A 20,969-nucleotide genomic window follows, 5' to 3' on the forward strand; every position below is an offset into this window, starting at 1 on the left:
GGGGCTCAGGAATATTTATTGTTAAAAAGAACCCCCAATACACAAGCAAGTCTGGGAAACCCTGAATTCCTATCCCAGCTCAGGAAGCTGCTGTCCAAAGTCACAGAGCTAGTTAAAGGCAGAGTTGGGACTAGAAGCAGGTGCGTTTCCTAGCACAGCACTTGGGCATGCCAACAAACTGCCCTGGCCCATCGAGCAGGCTAAGGACAGGTACGGACTCAAACCTGGGTTCTTTCTAAGGAAATCTCCTAACTCTATAGTTTCTATACTCTTCCCTGGGTCTTTGGTAATCCTCAACATTCTGTTAATGCATATATGCTAAAGCATGGTTACTCCAGTTCTCTCTTCCCTTACAAGGGTGGGGCTCAACCCTGAGTGTCAGTCCTGGGTGGCTAAGAGGTCCCCATATAAAGGGCTGACTGCCACAGCCAAGGAGGAAAATTGTAAATCAAAGGGGATGAGCTAGGGAGAACCAGGAGGTGGGAGCCTTGGAGATCTGTTAGGGCTAAGGAGTCCGGGGTACAATTTAATCAGGGTGGATAAGCATGTGGGGGGCAGAGGCTGGGACTCAGGCAGTGCACAGCTTGGAGCAGAGGCTAGTTAGAGCCTTGGGGCCCCTTACCGCGAGCAGGAGAGCAGTCCTGTCTGTGAGCTCTGCGACGCCCTCTCCTGTGGGACGAGGAAACCCAGCTGGGTTCTTGTGCTCCTCTCGCTGCTCCGCTGGCTTCCTCCCCTTTTCTACTGCAGTTTGCTGTTGTGACTGGCAGACTTGCAGCCAAAGAGAAGGAGTAGGGTGGGGAGAGGTATGAGCTCTCTCCTTGGTCCAGCCCTTCCAACTCTTAAAGGCCCAGGACACAGGTCATCAGGAGGGAATATTGGGGGAGGGGTGGGTAGAGAGGGATTAGGGAGGAGGAGCCTGGCTGCCCTTCATCTAGATGCCAGCCCTCACTGACCCCAATCCTGCAGTAGCTCTCAAAGTGAAACCCAAGGAGTGTCTGCGTGGCGGTGCTCCATGAATCGCTGCTTTTCATTCCGCACAGTTTCTCCCTGCATGGTGAACGGCTGTCTCTGCCCTCATTTCATCTGGCTCCTTTCCAGGGTGTCTGCTCCACCGGCCTGCTTCTGTGTCTCTGCATCCCGCCTTGTGGGGCGCGCAGCCTAGCTCTGTGGCACTGGGAAAGGCAAAAAGAAATAGGATGGGAAAGGAGGAAGATGAGGAGAAAGGGAGGAGAGGAAAAGAGTGTCGAGGGACAGGTTAATATCTCTGACTATGTTTAGCCCTTGCTAAACATTGAAGGAATTGCACGCATAAATGCATCGAACAGTTCATTTGTTCTTCCTTTCCATGCTTTCCATGCTATGAACACTTGTTCAGTGCCTCCAATGTGCAAGGACATGCATGTGCGTTTATAAAGATGTGTGTCGAGATGGCATGGACCTGTGGTACGTACGAATCAAGGGCAAAAAAGTGGAGCACAAGATTGGAGAGACACCCACAGGGAAAAGAAAGGTAATGAGCTTCTTGCAAGGTGAATGACTAGGTGGCTGAAATAGAAACCAACACTGAGGCAAGGGGACCAATTTAGGAATTGTAAAAGGCTTTATTAAAATGCGTTTTTAAAAAAAATTTTTTAATGTTTATTTTTGAGAGAGAGAGAGAGAGACGAAGACAGAGCACAAGCGGGGGGAGGGGCAGAGAGAGAGAGAGTGAGGCACAGAATCTGAAGCAGGCTCCAGGCTCCAAGCTGTCAGCACAGAGACCGACACGGGTCTCGAACCCACACACCACAAGATCATGATCTGAGCCCAACTTGGACACTTAATCGACTGAGCCACCCAGGTGCCCCTAAATTTTAAAAGGTTTTATTATGGCTCCATATTTCACACGGAGAGACTGAGGCCCAGAGAAGTTGAGGCCATGTCCTGGACTCACACATCAGCGTCAGAGACAAACAGGTCCTGGCACTCTCCCAAGCACTGTGAGCTGGGACCTACTTCTGCTCTGCCTTGGAAAGACTATGGGATATGGAGTTTTCTGGACCGGTGGATGGGAATCAGGCAGCTAAAGGCACAGGGCACAGCGTTGAACTTAGGCTTCTGGGGATCCTTTTCCACGGAGGTGTGTTTTAATCATAGGCACAAAGGGAACTAACTGTATGAAATGATGTGATTTTAAGTGTGCTGAGATCTGGCTACCTCTCATGGCTCCCCTAAACACCCCTCAAGTGCCTAATATTCTACCATTAGTGATTATTTATAGCTAAAACTTTAGTCCCATTAAAATAAAATCCTCCTAAGTGATTACCATAAATGTCAGGATCGTGGTTACTTCTGGGAGGAGGGAGTTGTGATGGGATCATGCTCATAGCTGGCTTCTGAAATGATTGGCCGAGTTCTAGTTCTAGTCCTGGGAGCTAACAACAGTCTTCTCTTCCTAACTTATTCAACTATACATTTTTTTTTTTCTTTTCTGAGAGAGAGAGAAAGGGCGCAAGTGAGGGAGGGCAGAGAGACGGAGAATGCCAGGAGGGGCAGATAGAGAGAAGCAGGGCTTACCTGATACAGCGCTGGAGCTCACCCAATGTGGGGCTGGAGCTCACCTGATGTGGGACTCAAACTCACGAACCATGAGATCATGACCTGAGCTGAAGTCAGATGCTTAGTACCTGAGTCACCCAGGTACCCTTTTTTCTTTTCTTTTCTTTTTTTAAGTAATTTTATTATTAAATTTTTAAAAAATGTTTATTTTTGAGAGACAGAGCACGAGCGGGGGAGGGGCAGAGAGAGAGGGAGACACAGAATCTGAAAGCAGGTTCCAGGCTCTGAGCTGTCAGCACAGAGCCCGACGACCACGTAGGGCTCAAACTCACAAACTTCAAGATCATGACCTAAGCTGAAGTCAGATGCTTAACCGACTGAGCCACCCAGGCGCCCCAGTAATTTTATTTTTTTAAAGCAACCTCGGCACCCAATGTGAGGCTCGAACTCACAACCCTGAGATCAAGAGTCACCTGCTCTACTGACTGAGCCAGCCAGGCACCCCTAACTATACGTTTTCTTTATGTAGTTTTCTATATCTGTTACAATAACAGGGTTTCCAGTTTGGGCAGGTGTTAATTTCTGACGTTTTATTGTTTTTCCACAATTTATAAGCTGTTTCCATATTCTCCAGTGAGCAGGTTTTTTGTTTTTGATTTTGAAAGTTTGTTTATGTAATTTCTACATCCAATGTGGGGCTTGAACTCAGGGCCCTGAGATCAAGAGTCACATGCTCTTCCAACTGAGCTAGACTGGCACCCCTGAGAGCAGGTTTTGATAAAGGAAGAGTATACAGGCTAGGAAGGCTGAAGATGGAGGCCATTTAAGGGAAACAGAGAGATTAAGAGAGCACCACAAATTAAGTGGTGCAGGCTTCAGGTTTTACTTAATAGAGCACCTGTCTTATGTGCTTATCTTCCTCCCCCATTTTTACTCCCCTAACATCATCACGTCCTTAGTTTTCCACACTTCTGCCTCACATTCCTCACTTCTACACTCCTGGGTTATATATGGTTTGCCTGTTTCTATTTGCCTTACCTAGTTGCTGCCCAATTTCTTCCTTTCTGGGGGTTTGGTCAGGGGTATTATCATTCCTCCTGTATTTTCTGGGAGAGTTCAGATCTCAGATTTTTTTTTTTCATGCTAATGTTCCTCAGATCATGTGTTCTCATTTTTGGGGCAGGCACATGGAAGACCTTCACAAGGTTAGAATGCTCCAAACAGTGGCTTAGAAGACATGCCCGCTACAGGATGCTCTATATAGACCCAGGGAGGGAGCAGACAGACGGGGCCCTGGTACAGGAACTGTCCCTGTGGTTTGATCGTTCCTATTTCCATAATGATCCTGGCCCTTCCCCCCCTGTTGTCTATTATTAACAGATCCAGAAACTTGATCAGGGCAGCAGCAGCAGAGGGATTTTCTGGGAATCATGCCCAGGAAAGGCCCAGAAGCCCTAAATTGAAATGAAGGGGCAGCTGGCAAAGAGGGAGACGTAAACACTGTCCTCTCCTGCTGCCACACAGACAAATCCAGACCCTTCTAACACACAGGGGAGATGCCCTAAACATCTTGCTTCTCAGGACTAGAGTCAGTTCCCCAGTCCTTCCAGCCTAACTAAAACTTCTGAAATGAAGCCCATCTTCTTCGTGGTCAAAAACGCTTCTCAAAATATTAAATTCCACTTTAAAAATCATCAATATGAGACCACTTAATTAAAAGCCAGGATACATAACGTCAAAAGCTGGAGGATATGTAGCCATTCCTCTATTCTGACACTAAAAACGAAAAACCAAGGGGAAGGGGAACAAGGAGGTATAAAATGAACCAGAGGACAAAATGAGGGAAGTTAGAATAAAAAATACAAATGGTGTCTCCATGACCTGAGCCAAACTTGGACACTTAATTGACTGACCCACCGAGGTGCCCTTTTTTAAAAAATTTTCTTAAATGTTTATTCATTTTGGGCAAGCCCCAAAAGTGTAAGCCGCATGTTGGGTGTAGAGATTACTCAAAAATTAATAAACTTAAAAAGTCACATACTCTTCTGATTGAGCCAGCCAGACACCCCTATTATATTTTTGAAATTCCACTTTTTTCTTATATTTAGAAATATGTAATTGATTTATTTTTATTTTTGCATATTGACTTTGTATTCTAGGACCTTGCTAAATCCATTCAATTCTGAGTTTGGAGATACTTTTGGGTTATCAATGTATACAGTTGTGCTGTCAGCAGATTTTTTCCACTTTCCTATCCTTTTATTTTCTTGGCTTAGCACACAGGCTTGGGAGGCGTGAGAGTAGATATCTTTGTCTCAATCATGTCAGGAGGAGGACTTCAGTATTTTTTTCATTGAGTAGTTTACTGTAGGATTTTTGTTGATACCTTTTATTAAGTTAAGGATGTTCCCTTCTGTTACTGGTTTTCAGTTTGTTATTTCAACCATGAATAGGTATTGAATTTCATAGTATTCTTTTGTTCATCTGTCTAGAAATTGTGTGGGTTTTCTCCTTATACAGTTGTTGATTATGTGAATTGCATTTAGTTTTCAAGTGTTAAATCAGTCTTCTATAGTAAACCCAGATTAGGTATGGTGCACTACCATTTGTATGCATATATATATATATATATATATATATATATATATGAGAGAGAGAGAGAGAGAGAGAGAGAGAGAGAGAGAGAGAGAGAGAGCGAGCGCTAGACCTATTTTTTCCTAGGAATTTTCCTTCTACATTCATAGTAGAGTTCAGTCCCTGGTTTTCCTTTGTGGTATCCTTGATAGATTTTGGTGGCTTCAAAAGTGAATGGGAACCTGTTCCCTTATTCTATAGTCTCTGGAACTTTATGGAAGATTCGTGAGTGTGGATCGGAGTGATGTCCTTTTTCCTTTCTTAAAAGCCAAAATGTAATTTGTAAGTTTTTTGTGTTTTTTTTGTTTTTTAAATGTTTACTTTGAGAGAGCGTGTGTACACGAGTTAGGGAGGGATGGAGAGGAAGAATCCCAAGCAGGCTCCACTTGCTCAGTGCAGAGCCTGACTGGGGACTTGACCTCATGACCACAAGATCATGACCTGAGCCAAAATCAAGTCGGATATTTGAGCCACCCTGGTGCTCCCCCCACCCTGACTTTTTCTAACATTTTCCCCCCCGATCTAAGGTCTATTAAGGGTTTATCAATTACACTGACGTTTTCAAGGGAATGACTTCCCACTTCATTTTCTTTATTGCACGTTTTCTATTTCATTGACTTTTGCTCTTTGTATCTTACTGTTTTTTGAATTTGCTATCCTTTCCCAGTTTGACATAAAACTTAGATCACTTCATCCTTTCTTTTGGAACATGTGAATTTAAAGTAGTATTTAAGTATTACTTTACCTGCATGTCACAGGTTTTGATACGGCTATCTTTTTTTCTAATTACGTTTGTGATGTCTTCTGTGCCATTTAGAACTGCACTGCTTGCTTTTTAAAGTTAGGAACTTTCCAGTTTTCTTTTTCCTAACTTAATTCCACTGTGTTCAGAGAACATTATTCTAATTTTTCTTGAAAAACTTTTGAGGCTTGGTGGTCTGCTATGACCAGTTTTGGTAAATGCTTCTGGTGTAGTTGAAGAGAGTATGTATAATGTCGGTTTAGAGTGCAGTGTTCTGTATGTCATTAGGTTTGTTAATGTTGTTGTTCAACTTAGCTGTTAGATCAGCTTTAAAAAAATGTATTTAAATAGTTTAAAAATTCCACAGCATTCAGGAATCTCATTTCATTCTATTCTTCCCTATTCCAAATGTTCTATTTGGACTTTTGACAGCAAGAACCTTATCTGCTCCGCCTCTCAGCCTTTGAGCAGCAGGGGTAGTGAGCAGGAGAATGCTATGCAGACAGTAAGGAAAGAGTGCTCTCAAGGCAGCCAGTGCGTCTCCTTGCCCTGTTCCACCACTCGGTCACAGGTCCCCCAGTGCCTTAGAAAAAAGCTGGAAGCAGAGGCTGGCTCCGTCTCGCTGAGAGCCAGAAACAGGCATGGAAACTAAGGAGATGTGTGCTAAGTCTCGAGCCTCAGAAGGAAATGAATATCAAAGTCTGTGATAAAATGTTTCAAGCACTACCTCTTTACTTATAGAAGTCTCTCCCATATTAAGTTCTGGCCACTACAGGCAGGAGTGAGGTTCTGTTTCAGGAAGATATTTTACCAGATAAAGGGCACCACCCCAGCCTCCCAAACAGCTTTGGTACATCCGCAGGACTTTTCCCAAGGGACCTATCCACAAAGGAACCATCAATGCTCTCTTGGCACAACAGTGTGTTTGTGTAGATGAACAGATGGTAGGGGCAAGGGTGACAAGGATCATGTGACCAGAGTGCCTAGATATCTAGATATTGACAAAATCAAGTCTCCAGTTTAAAGGAAAAATTATTTTTATAAAATCAGAAACAGGTTTTATTTCAATCCTGTTAGGGTGTGAGAGGGATGGAAAACAAAAAATGGAGGGGTCTCTTTATACACATAAGGCATCAGGATCAACTACAAGGAATAATACCCATTTCCACCCCTCCCCCAACTCCTGTGTGCGGTCCAAGACCAGCTGAGAATAGATGGAACAGGAATTAAGACACTGTTGGCACAGTAACATGGCCAACGCACCAAAAGATGGAGAGAGAAGAGAATCTCCCAGGGAGCAAGGCCCTGGGCCTCAGCTGCTTCCTCAGTGGAGGGGGAATGAAACTTTGGCTCAGCAGGAAGGCAGTTGGCAAAAATAAGGGATATCTTAGCTGGACTCTCCAGATCACAAACTAAGGGCTGAAGGAGGTCCAGACGTCTATCTGGTCCATGTTGTTCTCTGCTTTCTCCAAGACCTCTTCTCTTCAGGCTTGAGACTGAGAGCTGACCTGATTCTCCTCTTCATTTTTGGAAGGCAGGGGAATAAGTGCTTATTCTACCCTTTCTACATCTAGGCTACTCAATTACTACTTTCTCAGTTCTAAAGAGACAGAAGCCAACTAACAAGGCCGGCTCTCTTGGTGAAAGTCGGCTTGAAAGAGCCCTCATGTTGGCAAAACTGTCTCTGCAAAGGTTTCTCTGAGCTTGCTGCTTGCAGACAGCCCCCCGCCTCCTGACCCAACTTGTTTGGAGGCACCTTCATTTGTGTAAGATGTGGACAGAAAATACTTTGTCTCTCTCTAGACTTGACTAGTAATCCCATCTGTGATTGGAGATGGGGATGAGAGAGAGCAAGCAGGTGTTGGCAGGGGGAAGGACTAGAGGAAAGCAAGACAGTTTACACCACGTTACAGATTCAAGCCAATGGAGTGTGAAGAGTTATCTAGAGCTCCAAAGATAGAAGGGGGACTCTCTGACACAATATGAACAAGCTGGAAATATTTTAGTGTCAACCCTGTAATTCCCATAGACCAATAGGGAATGTGTCCAAAAAAAAAAAAAAAAAAAAAAAAAAGGAGACTTAAGTGAAGAAGCAGAGTCCAGTCCTCCATCTTAAATCTGAATAACATGAGTTCATTCAGCTAATACCACTTCAAGTACAATTATGAAGACAGATGGAGCTACAGGAACTCATACTAAAGCAAAGAACGGGATTGAGTAGCCTATCATCTTGATCCCAGGCACTTCCCCTTTAAGTCACCCAGAAAATCTCTCCAAGGACTGGAATTCAAGGTGAGGTCCACTGCTGTCTCTCCTCCCCCAGTACAATACCCTCCCAGGACAGCCTGACGAATTAAGACGTCTGTTAAAGTTTTAATACGAGGGATGTAAAAAAGAGAAAAGCACTGAGATTTGGAAAAGCTAGCAGCTGGAGCCAGAAACAAGGTTAGGGTCCTTGTGGCATCTGGAACTGGGGGTGGAAGAACAGAAAGGGAACAGAAAGAGGAGGTGGGGTCCTGTTGTCCTTTGGCTTTCTCTATCCCCTGCTTCCCATTCCTCCCCACAGTTCATGCAGCTATTGGCCTGCTAGAGGGGATGTAATGCCCAGACCAACTTTTTATTAAGCTTATGCAGCTAACAGACTTGTAAACAGTGCCAATTGACAAAGTTTTGCTGAGTATTACAGCTTGTGTCCACTAAACACACCTCTCTCTGACATTAAAAACAAAAGACCAAAGTAAACAAATACTGAGAGAGAGGATGAAGAGACACATCTTGAGTCTTCCAGGAAGGCAAAATAAAAAACCGCCACCTGGCTTGGTCCCAGGCGCTCAGCATGCCTACAGTGCTGCTGCCACCACCCTGCCTCCCCTCCCCGCCAGTGGCTGGTGGAGGTGGGGGAGAAGGGCCATCTCGGGCATGCTGCAGACACAGCATTTGCTGGTGTGGACACCCTCCTGGAGCTGTGGTGGCAGACTGCTGTGTCAGGAGCCCATCTCCTGGGAGGAGTGGAGGGAGCCCAGGTCCTGGAGGCGGCCTGAGATGGCAGCCCACACTCCTCAAGCGGGGTCACCTTGCCCCTCTTCTCCAGTGCAGTTCAGCGTTGAGGTTGTCTATTCCCGGTCGGCGGTAAAACCTGAGCTGTTTTCCTCGCAGGTTCCCCCTCCTGTCCCCAACTTGGGGGAGCAGTGGAAGGGGGCGGGGGAGGATCACTGAGGGGGCAGGGGGATACCCCGGGGATCGGTGACCTGGCCCTCTTGCAGGTTCTTCACCAGTTGTGCAAGCCAGCGTTTCGTGGTGGTGTCGTCTTTTAGCACCTGGGCGAAGGTCGTGTCCTTCAGCTGGTCAGGGAGGCACTGCCTGAGCGCTTCACGTGCCCTACATCAGAGACAAACAAGCCAACCGGGGAGACCAGCAAATAAACCCACATTTGGGGGACAGAGAAGAAGTTCTGTCTTAGATACACACATAATGAATCCTGGGAATATGCAGTTCAGTCAAGGTATCTTAATCCATTAAAATTCCTTAAAACTTGTATTAGGCATGGGCTCAGAGGTCTCCAGGATCTGTCGTCTGTGAATATTTTCAGAATGATGCCTCAATGTGGAATTTCATGACAAAGCAAAATGGAATGAAGTGGTGCAAGAGTTCACCTGAATTCCAACTGCTTTCGGATTCATTACAGTAAATACTGTCAATACGCTCATGACAGAAATAGATGGGTTATGGTAAATGAAACATTTCTAAAGTCAGTGCATGAACAGGGGAGATAACTTGACTCATTATGATAAATGAATGAACTTTAATTCTGAACAGTATAAACTTGTGTCTTTCCAAAAACTGCTTCAGTTTCTTTATTTCCCCCCCCCCCCTTTTTTTTTTAAAGTAAGTTCTACACCCAATGTGGGGCTTGAATGCAGGACTCTGAGACCGAGAGTTGCATGCTCTACTGACCAAGCCAGCCAGGCGCCCCTGCTTCAGCTTCATAGTTAAAAGGTTTAATAAAAGGTGAGAAGTAAAAACAAAACAATGGTGGCAACATTATCAGATGAACTTTTAAATGTATCATTTTCTTTAAAAGATAATCAGAGAAAAAGCAAATCTGAAAACCTTAAACAGGTAAACGGTAATGATTTATAAAGCTGTTTTAAATAAAGTTACGGCTTTTGTTCAGTCTGGTTTCTTTATACAAGTAGAATTTTAAATAAACATATTTTCAAACTGATGGGAACAGGAACCACTGAAGAACAGGACAAAATGGTTGAAGAAATAGCTAGGGCTTGAATAACCTCAGTGGGAGAAGGCTGCGTTCACATTAAATCGAGTTATACCCATTCCTAGGAACACAGAAATTGCCCCATTATGTGGTTTAGCAGAACCTGAGCAAGTGGCTTTCAGCATGAATTATGGATTTACAAAGCAAAAGGTCAAACATTTCTAAAATGCATCATATCTACAATGTATGATTTCTGACAGAAAGATTATGAACACAGGCAGATAAAATAATTAGTTCAAGGACTTTACAGGAATCAAAGAGAAAACTGAAAATGTAATTCAAGAGTCCTCTGGGCTCCATTCCTTTCTTAAGAGATCTTTGAAAATATACTTCTCTTTCTGACCACCTGAAGCAGCAATAGAAAGCTCAAACCACAGGAATAATGTATCATAAGGTTTGCTGGAAACTGACTAGATTCTCTGAAATTTTAGAGGAGGGTACAGAGTTACAGTGGGGAGACAAAACTGATTTTTTTTTTCCCAAAGTAAGCTCTACGCCCAACGTGGGGCTTGAACTCGTGACCCTGAGATCAAGAGCTGCATACTTTACCAACTGAGCCAGCCAAGCACCCCCAAAACTCTGATGAATTTTTAAGTTTTTATTTATTTATTCTGAGAGTGAGCGAGCATACAAGCAGGTGAGAGGCAGAGAGGAGAGACAGAATCTCAAGCAGGCTCCCCACCATCAGCGTAGAGCCTGATGTGAAGCTTGAACTCATGAACTGTGAGATCATGACCTGAGCTGAGATCAAGAGTCGGACGTTTAACCGATTGAGCCACCCAGGCGCCCCTATTTTATTTCAAAGTTTATTTATTTTTATGAGACAGAGAGACAGAGAGAGAGAAAGAGAAAGAGAGAGCGAGAGAGAGAGAGAGAGATGGGGGGAGGGACAGAGAGAGAGAGAGAGAGAGAGAGAGAGAATGAATCCCAATCCCAAGCAGGCTCTGCACAGTCAGTGCTGAGCCTGACGTGGGGCTCAAACTCATGAACCGTGAGATCATGACCTGAGCTGAAACCAAGAATCAGATGCTTAACTGACTTAGTCACCCAGGCACCCCCTCTGATGGATTTTTAAATTCAGCACTTCAGATTTGAAAAGGATTTAATTAAGTTCTGTCTGACTTAAAGTTATAGCCCTTGCCTACCTTAAAGATATTAAGAGCTATGCCATGAGACAGGGCAACCATTCACCAGAGTATTTCCCCAAAGTCCCATAAATCCTGTAAATGTTTAGTTACCTGGGATTATCTGAGAGTCGAAGGTAACATCTCACTACATGCTTCAGCAGACGGGCAGAAGGCTCTTTGGATAGCTGCAGGACCATCTTACCCTATTTTCCCCCCAAAATGGTGTGGGGTAGGAAAAAACACACAAAATACAAAATAATTCTAGTTGACATCAGAGATCAGATATTTCAAGAATCATTATATAAGGTTCCAGGATGCTGTTCAATGTCAACTGCAAAAGGGACTAAGCTGTGTAATCAGAAGTAACCGTAAGGGGGATAGAGATAGATGAAAGAACTCACCAAAATCATGGCAACGTGGGAGAAACGCTCATATGTCTGACATATATATGCCAAACCTGTGTCATCTAAAAGGATCTTCTGGAGGATGAACGTGGCAACCTGGAGTAAAACAAAATTAAAGAGTCTAAAACGTTGCTCAGATTTGTCTTCCAAATGTTGATTCATCTCCCGGGAATAATTGTGAATCAGAAAATTAAGCAGAGACCCTGACATTATGTACAACTTACTCCCCAAGACAGGCATAGTTAAAAAGATTCGTAATAAACATTACCATATTGAATACTATGTGCCAGAGTTTGTCCTATAGGCATAACGTGCCTCGTCTTACTTTCACAATAAACCTGTGAGGTAGGTCCTACTGTTATTCACATTTTATATAAAAGGGCAGGTCTGGGTAACTAACAATTTCTTAAAAATATAGATATATGGGGGCACCTGAGTGGCTCAGTCAGTTAAGTATCTGAACTCTTGGTTTGGGCCAAGGTCATGATCTCACAATTTGTGAGTTTGAGCCCTGTATCGGGCTCTGCACTGGCAGTGCAGAGCCTGCTTAGGATCCTCTCTCTCCCTCTCTCTGCCCCTCCCCTGCTCATGCACACTCTCTCTCAAAATAAATAAATTTTTAAAAATGTAGATACTTTTCCAGTTATTTAACATGTACTATGTGCCAGGCATAACTGCTAATCAATAACTTGTCAGGTTAAGGTCCCAAGTGACAAAGCCACTAAGCTGTAGAGTTGAGATCCAAACCTAGTTTGAAAACCTAGTTTTCTTTTTTCCATGGGCCAAGAGGAATTTAGAAATTTAGCTGTGCCTTATCTCTTCTAAATGAGGTAAGTAAAACTTTTCCTACTACTTCTTAAAAAAAGTTTATTTTGAGAGAGAGCGAGAAAGAGCGTGCACACAAAAGGGAAAGGCAGAGAGAGAGGGAAAGAGAGAATCCCAAGTAGGCTCCATGCCTTCAGCACAGAGCCTGACTCGGGGCTCAAACTCACAACTGTTGAGACCATGACATGAGCCTAAATCAGATGTTTAATGACTGAGCCATGTAGGCATCCTATTTACTTATTTTTTAAAGTAATCTCTACCCATAATGTGGGGTCTGAACCCATGACCCTGAGATCAAGAGCTGCATGCTCTTCCAACTGAGCCAGCCAAGCGCCCCTGTATTGCATGTTTAAAATAAAAAAAATTTAAAACCATTACATCTGCTTGCATCCAACCCAGCAATAAAATATTCATTGAATTAAATTAATTCGATGTGACTAAGCATACTTTAGGAGCTGAGGTTTGATGTTGCTAAAAATAGCAACATGGAAAAGTAGCCTTGAGAAAAATCACGACATGAAATTTAAAAAGTAGTACATTATTGGGGTACCTGGGTGGCTCAGTCGGTTAAGCGGCCGACTTCGGCTCAGGTCATGATCTCGCGGTCCGTGAGTTCAAGCCCCGCATCAGGCTCTGTGCTGACAGCTCAGAGCCTGGAGCCTGTTTCAGATTCTGTGTCTCCCTCTCTCTGACCCTCCCCCGTTCATGCTCTGTCTCTCTCTGTGTCAAAAATAAACGTTAAAAAAAAAATTAAAAAAACTAACAAGAAACACGAGGAGTATGTTCTTCCAGAAAAAGATTGATACAGAATCATCAAATGAAGTTAAAAATAATAAAAGAAGCTTACAGACATCCACACAGAAAAGGCAAGTTCACCAACAAAAGGATTAACTTACGCTGCTGGCCCAAGATTTCACTGTACATTCAATATCAGAAGACAACAGGGCTATGGCAACATACTTCTGATAGGGAGAGATAAGAATTTTCTACCCAATCGGGGGCTGTCATTCATAGTTAAAGTGCAAAGTAAGCAAAAGCCCAAGGCATATATACACTTGAGTATGCGTAAAAAATTGTGTGGAATATACACTTAAAAAAAAATTTTTTTATGTTTATTTATTTTTGAGGGGTGGGGAGGGGCAGAAAGAGATGGAGACACAGAATCTGAAGCAGGTTCCAGGCTCCGAGCATAGCTCACTCATGAGCCGCAAGATCATGACCTGAACTGAAGCCGAATGCTTAACTGACCGAGCCACCCAGGTGCCCCTGGAATTATATACATTTGTGGTGAGAAGTGGGTTCAGAGAAAACTGAAAAATTCAGTGTTTATATTCTTCTGAAGGGCTTGATAAAAAAAAAAAAATAGACACACATATATATTTATATATATGTATATATATATGGTTTTTTTTTTTTGTTTTTTTTTTTTTTTTTTTTTGAGAGAGAGTGCACACACACAAGAGAGCAAGTTGGGGAGAGGGGCAGAGGGAGAGAGGGAGAGAGAAAGAGAGAGAGAATCCTAAACAGGCTCTACGCTGAGCATGGAGCCCAACTTGGGAGCTTGATCCCATGACCCTGGGATCATGACCTGAGCTGAAATCAAGAATCTGATGCTCAATTGGCTGAGCCACCCAGGTGCCCCAGGTCTGGATTTTTAAATGATCATTTTATAACAATTTTTATCCAAAAGAGAAAATATATTCATATAAGTTTCAAAAAGCCTGAAGGGAGGCAGAAAATGATCCCAGAACCATAAAGTAGTCCAAGAGCCAACAAAATATAAAATCTAAGTTGAAAAACATACCGTTTTAGAAAGTTCACTTCCAGATTCCATAATGCGCAAACACAAAGGGATGATTTCTGTTGTCAATAAAAAGTTGATTACTTCCTGCTCATCTGTTTTCACTAGGGCCCCTAAAGAAAATATGGACAAAATTATTTCAGAGTGAATGTTTTTAATTAAAATTAACTTTGGAGTGAGTGTTCATTCAACTAGTTGTGGAACTTAAATAACAGAGAGAAGATACATTGTGGTTCATTCACGTCAGAGAATCAGATTCATACTGATGTTTAAAAAAAAAAAAAAAAAGGGAAGAGAAAGCAGAGGTTGACTGTTATCAGGCAGCATCTGAAAGATCAGGTACCAGGTTTGGTCCATCACATAGTGAGCAGCAGTTCAGCCATCTAAATCATTTTTCTATCATTCTTGGCTACACAATGACATCACCATCTACTTTCCATTTATTTTAGGGAGGAGAGAAGAGTTCTGTATCAGTACTAAAGGATATCCCCAGGTAGCAAAGAAATGGTGTCAATTTGAATCCTATTTCACATTGGACATAAACAAACATTACTTCTTGGTTACTTAATTGTTACTCTTTCCCCAAAGAGCACAATTATGGAAGGGTGTACCCAAACCAGAAACACACACACACCTGAACTTTAATCCTAGTCCCGCAACTAGTTTACCAAAATTTGGTAGAGTTACCCTCTCTTTAGAGGTCTCTGTTTCTTTATCTATAGAAAAAAGAGTCGGAACAAACGATTTTTGAAATTCATCCCAATTAAATTCTGTTGAGTTCTAAACTGACACCACGGACCAGGTAACAGACACAGTTCAGTGATATCTTCTCTATTCTGTACATAGGGAAGCAGAGCCTCATTAAACAAATGACTGGTCCCTGAGCTGTCCAACGCATCAACCAGTTTTTGTATGAAAGGCCTCAGTTAATTAGATCTATAATAACTTAATCACTTTTGATTAGAAAGTAATATATTTACTTAAATAAAAGCTGGCAATCTACAAATGCTACAATCTCTAAACCCCATACCAAACAGCACATAGAAGAATTTACTAATGTGGCCTATAGCAGATATCAAATTACTATTTAATTTTCACTTTACACGTAGGTTTAAAATCCATTCTGAGTTAATTTTTACATAGAGTACAAGGTATAGATTGTGCTTCATGGTTTTACATATGGATATCTTAATTGTCCTACCACCATTTATTGAAAAGACTATTATCCTTAGTTCATGAAATTATCTTTGCACCTTTGCAAAAATCAATTAACCATATCTGTATGAGTCAATTTCTAGACTCCCCATTTTGCTCCATTGACTTACAAGTCTAGCTTTTCTCCAATACCACACTGTCTTTACAACCACAGTTTTCCAGTAGATCTTGAAATCAGGTAGTGCAGGCCTTCCAACTTTGTCCTTCTTTTTAAAATCTGCATATTCTAGCTCATTTGCCTTTCCATATAAATTTCAGAAACAGCTTGTCGTTTCTATATTAAAAAAAAAATCCTGCTGGCATTTTGTTGTAATTGCTCTAAGTCCATATACATCAGTTTGGGGAGAACTCACATCTCAACAACATTGAATCATTTATATACCTATCAATGAACATGGTATATCTCTGCTTTATTTAGGACTTCTTTGATTTCAGCATTGTTTTGTAGTTTTTTACCTACAGATCTTGCACATTTTGTAAGACTTACACCCAAATTTTTCATGTTTTGGTGCTATTATAAATGGTAGGTTTTTAAAATTTCAATTTGACTGTTTTTGCTACCACATAAAATGATTCATTTTCGAATACTGACCTCATATCCTGAAACCTTGCTAAATTCACTAGTTCTAGTAGCTTTTTTTGGGTAGGTTCTTCAAGATTTTTCTATGTAGTTAACCTTGTTGTCTGTGAATAAACAGTCTTACTTTTTTATTTCTAATTTGTATGCCCTTTATTCTTTTCTCTTGCCTTATTGCACCAGGTAGGATTTCCAGAATGATACTGAATAGGAGTGGTGAGAATAAACATCCTTGCCTTGTTCTCAATCTTAGGGGACAATGCCTGGTTTTTCATATTAACTATGATCTTAATGGTAGGATTCTTTTTTTTTAACTTTATCAGGTTGAGAAAGTTCTCTCCATTTCTACTTTGCTGGAGTTTTTATCATAAAGGGAGGCTGAATTCTGTCCGCTATTTTTTTTTTTTTTTTTTTAATGAAAGAAACAACCAATATTTCTTCTTTAGTCTGTTGATATGGTCAATTATATTGACTGTTCTTTAAAAAAGATTTGTTTGTTTATTTATGAGAGAAAAAGCAACAGCACATGTGAGCAGGGAGGGGGCAGAGGGGGAGAGAGAGAGAATCCCAAGCAGACCCCAAGCTTAGTGCGGAGCCCCACGTGGGGCTCAACCCCACTACCCTGGGATATGACCTAAGCTGAAATCAAGACTCTGATGCTCAACCGAGCCACCCAGGTATCCCTAAGATTCTATTTTTAAGTGATCTCTACACCCAATGTGGGACTTGAACTCACAACCCTGAGATCAAGAGTTGCATGCTCTACCAACTGAGCCAGCCAAGCGCCCCTATATTGACTGATTTTTGAAAGTTAAACCATCATGCACTCCTGGGATAAACCCACTTGGTCATGACGATCCTTTTTATATATTGTTGGACTTGCTTTGTTAACATTTTGTTGAGAATTTCTTCATCTATGTTCTTGAGGGCTCCTGGCCTAAAGTTTTCTTACAATGTCTTTTTCTGGTTTATTATCAGAGTAATGCTGGCCTTACTAAGAATTTAGAAGCCTTCTATATTCTGGAAAAGTTTCATAAAATTTGGCCATTTCACCTAAGTTATCAAATTTATGGGCACAGAGTTACTAGCAGTATTCTCTTATTATTCTTTTAGTGTCTATGGTCTGTTGTAACATACACCCTTTCATTCCTGGTACTTATAATTTGTGTTTTCTCTTTTTCTCCCAGTCTATCCAGTTACAGGTTTATTAATTCCACTGAATTTTTTTCAGTAAAAAATTGGGGGTGGGTGAAATAGGTGAAGGTGGTCAAAAGGTACAAACCTCCAATTATAAGTAAGTACTGGGACTGCAATGTGCAATGACTATAATAACAATATCGTATTGCATATTTCAAAGTTGTTAAGAGAGATCTTAAAGGTTCTCCTCACGAGAAAAATTTTTATAACTGTGTGTCGTGATGGATTTTAACTTATTGTGGTAATCATTCTGCAATATATACATGTATCAAATTGTTATGCTGTACATTTAAAACTAACACGATGTTTGTTATGAGTCAATTATATCTCAAAAAAAGTCAGCTTTTGGTTTCATTGATTTTATCTATTGTTGTCCTGTTCTCATTTTCAATGATGTCTGTTCTTTATTATTTCCTTCCTTCTGTTCAATTTAGCTTAATTTGCTCCTTTTTCTATTTTCTTAAAGTGGAAAGGTTTGAACATTGAAGACCTTTCCTCCTTTCTAGTATTAGCATTTCATGCTACAAATTTCCCTGTAAGCCCTGCTTTAGCTGCACCCTGTAAGCTTTGATATGCTGTTTTTATTTTATTCACTTTCAAGTATTTTCTAATTTTTCATGTATCATTTCATTTATATTCAAATTTTTGTGATAACCTTTGAACTGTAAGCAAAAAGTCTAGGCCCAACATTTACCTTCTGCTTGTACTCTCAACTGACTTGGAGAAATTAAGTTTCAGAAAATATATGCAAGGGCAAACAACTAGCCTTATACTGTCTGAGTATTTTTTTTTTTATCCCCCTACAGGTAAGTTTATCCCAAGATCCCAAATGCATCATCTAACTGTAGTGGTTTAAAAACCAGCAGAAGTAGGGTGTAATTTAAATCAGAATTAAGGATATAAATGTTTTCTTTTGGCTGGTACCTTGTTCATGTTTTAAATCCTCCATGGGAAATTTTTGTAACTTAAAAGTAGAAAACAATATATTGGGGGAAAAAGTTTCTAATTAGAGTACCACTTGAGAGGGGATGTAAAAAAGAGTAACATTCACTTGTATATGAGATTAACAGCTACTCCTTAAACGTACAATAAAATGTCTCTGAGAAATATGTCTCAGAAGTACCAAACTTTTTGTTTTTTATCTTTTTACAGTTTATTTATTTGAGAGACAAAGAGAGAAAGCATGAGTTGGGGAGGGGCAGAGAGAGAGGTGGGGAGAGAAAGAATCCCAAGCAGGCTCCGCACTGTCAGTGCAGAGCCTGATGTGCAGGCTCGAACTTAGGAACCATGAGATCGTGACCTAAGCCAAAGTTGGATGCTTAACCAACTGAGCCACCCAGGTGCCTTAAAAGTACCAAACTTTTGAAGTATACTTCCTGTTCCATGGTTTATAATTGTAGGGATATGAACACAAATTGAAGATAAAAACAGTAACAAACAAAACAAAGTCTGTACAACCAATGTTCTTATTGGGGAGCCTGGGTGGCTCAGTCAGTTAAGTGTCTGACTCTCGGTTTCATGAGTTCAAGCCCCTCATTGGGCTCTGTGCTACCAGTGTGGAGCATGCTTGGGGTTGTCTCTCCCTCCCTCTGCCCCTCCCCCCCTCAAAATAAATAAATAAACTTAAAACAAAAAAGTTTATTAAAAAAATCAATGTTCTTACTGTTTGGTCAGTACATGAGCAAAAACTATGAGAAAAAGATACTGAAGGGTGAGTTTGGAAAGAAATAATTTTCTTCTTCTTCTTTTAGTAGGCTCCATGCCCAACGTGGGGCATGGGGATTGAACTCACGACCCTGAGATCAAGAGTTGCATGCTTTACTGACTGAACCAGCCAGGCACCCCTGGAAAGAAACCTTGAATGTATTTACTTTTCACAAATCCAAAGATAGTTCTTTATTATCTGGGAGTCTGAGATCTGAAACAGCTAATGTATTATTTTCCTGAGCAAAACATATTTTAGACACATCTCCCATAGTAAATATATGTGGAAACATTAACTGTAGCATGCAAAAATTCAACTAGGTGAAGCAGAAGACAAACATCTGCAGTTATGGGAGAACAGCTCAAAAGTTAGAAAAGAGAAACAAACAAAACACAACACCAGCTCAAATTCTTATCCCTGTAATAATACTCTTTGTTGACTGCAGTTCTTGTTCTTTACTCTCCCTACAATTCCAATAAACGTTTCTACATATATGCTAAATTTAATCCCAAATGTTGGGCTTCATACCCTTATTAACAACACACAGAATGGTACTTGATAAGAACCATTATATGACTTATTTACTTATTATTTAACAAATATTTATTATTATTTGTTATTATATCCTCATTTATTAGTGAAAACAGACTCAACCTCAAAGACAAAAAACAAACAACCGGTGAACAAAAGTTATAAAAGACAAAACAAAACACCGAAGTTAAGATTGCTATTATGAATGAGCATTTCAGGCTTGTAAGACAACCCTAATAACTTACCAATAACTCCAAGACTGGTTAGCCGAAGATACTCAAAGGGACGCGTTTTGCTGACAGTGTGCAAAAAGGGGTACAAAAAAAGTGGGATGTGTGCTGCAAGAAATGCTGACCTGAAAGAAAAAGATAATCACATTCAGAGCCCAGACTCAATTTCTAAGGATTGTGAACATTCAATTTCCAGGCAGTTCATTCTGTAAGGTCTATAACATTGCCTAACCAAGAAACCTCTAGAAAAGGGTCAACGGTCATTAGTCTAGACCAATGGTTCTCAGTTGGGATGACTTTGCCCACCAGAGCACATGCGGCAATGTCTGGAGATAATTTTGGTTGTCACAACTGAGGGGGGTGCTACTGGCATACAGTGGGCAGAGGCCAGGGATGCTGCCAAACATCCAACAGAGCACAGGACAGCCCCCTTTCACTCCCCTCCTCCCACCACAAAACCTAGCTCAAAATGGCAATGTCAAGGTTAAAAAAAAAACCTAGTCTAGATCAATGGTTAAGAGAATACACCATTTTCCCTGTAATCAGTATCAAGTACCTGAAAAACTGATAAAATATCCAATTGCAGATTTAAAAAAGTAGGTCATAAAATGCTATTAAGTGCCCGAGAAATTCTCCTAGATGCCTTCCCTCACCTATTCACAGGTACAGTCACACAAAACCTTATAAACCGAGACAGGAAAACAAAGGAGCCATTATCAGGTTTATCTGCTATGTTTAAATGCACACTGTTCTTTTTTTTGTTAGAGCATTTCAGATACACTAGATATTCTAAAAACATTGTAATCTGAAGCTAATATGTCAGGCAACTAATGTGGAACCAATCCATTACTTTGTATTATTTATAGTTACACCTTATGGGAGAGCAAACACTCTAAATTTTTAACACAGTACTCTTGCATTTTTCTTAAGTGCTTAAAAATAATTTTCATAGTAACTTCTCTAGAGTTCTAAAACGTCAGTGTCAACCTAGCACTCAGATTTCATAAGGAAACTTGAGAAAAAGAGGAAAGACTTCAATAAGATGTCATTAAGTGCCTCAGAGCCATAAAAGTCACAAAGCAGATACCTGAACAGGATTTTCCTTTTCCTGTCAGATGTAGCAGGCCAACTTGCATGCCAATTCTAATCTTTTACAAGGCTGCCTAG

The 20,969-nt window shown here is 41.2% G+C and overlaps 1 protein-coding gene across 4 annotated transcripts in view; it reads right to left on the minus strand.

Annotated features, from left to right (window-relative positions):
- Nucleotides 1-6,933: 6,933 nt before the first annotated feature.
- CNOT9 (CCR4-NOT transcription complex subunit 9) overlaps nt 6,934-20,969 on the minus strand; it is a 29,673-nt gene continuing 15,637 nt past the window's right edge. For 3 of the 4 annotated variants that reach the window (XM_019445983.2, XM_019445985.2, XM_053904887.1), the window contains exons 4-8: nt 19,818-19,927; nt 14,351-14,460; nt 11,719-11,817; nt 11,429-11,520; nt 6,934-9,292 (exon numbers count right to left, since the gene is read on the minus strand). In XM_019445983.2, coding sequence (XP_019301528.2) covers nt 9,124-9,292; nt 11,429-11,520; nt 11,719-11,817; nt 14,351-14,460; nt 19,818-19,927 — 580 coding nt within the window. In that variant the 3' untranslated portion in view covers nt 6,934-9,123. Of the gene's footprint in view, nt 9,293-9,401; nt 10,252-11,428; nt 11,521-11,718; nt 11,818-14,350; nt 14,461-19,817; nt 19,928-20,969 lie in introns of those variants that run through there. The other variant, XM_019445984.2, reaches the window with a different exon arrangement.

Source organism: Panthera pardus, unplaced genomic scaffold (assembly GCF_024362965.1).
Source record: "Panthera pardus isolate Hobbes unplaced genomic scaffold, ASM2436296v1 HiC_scaffold_10, whole genome shotgun sequence".
Taxonomy (NCBI): Eukaryota; Metazoa; Chordata; class Mammalia; order Carnivora; family Felidae; genus Panthera; species Panthera pardus.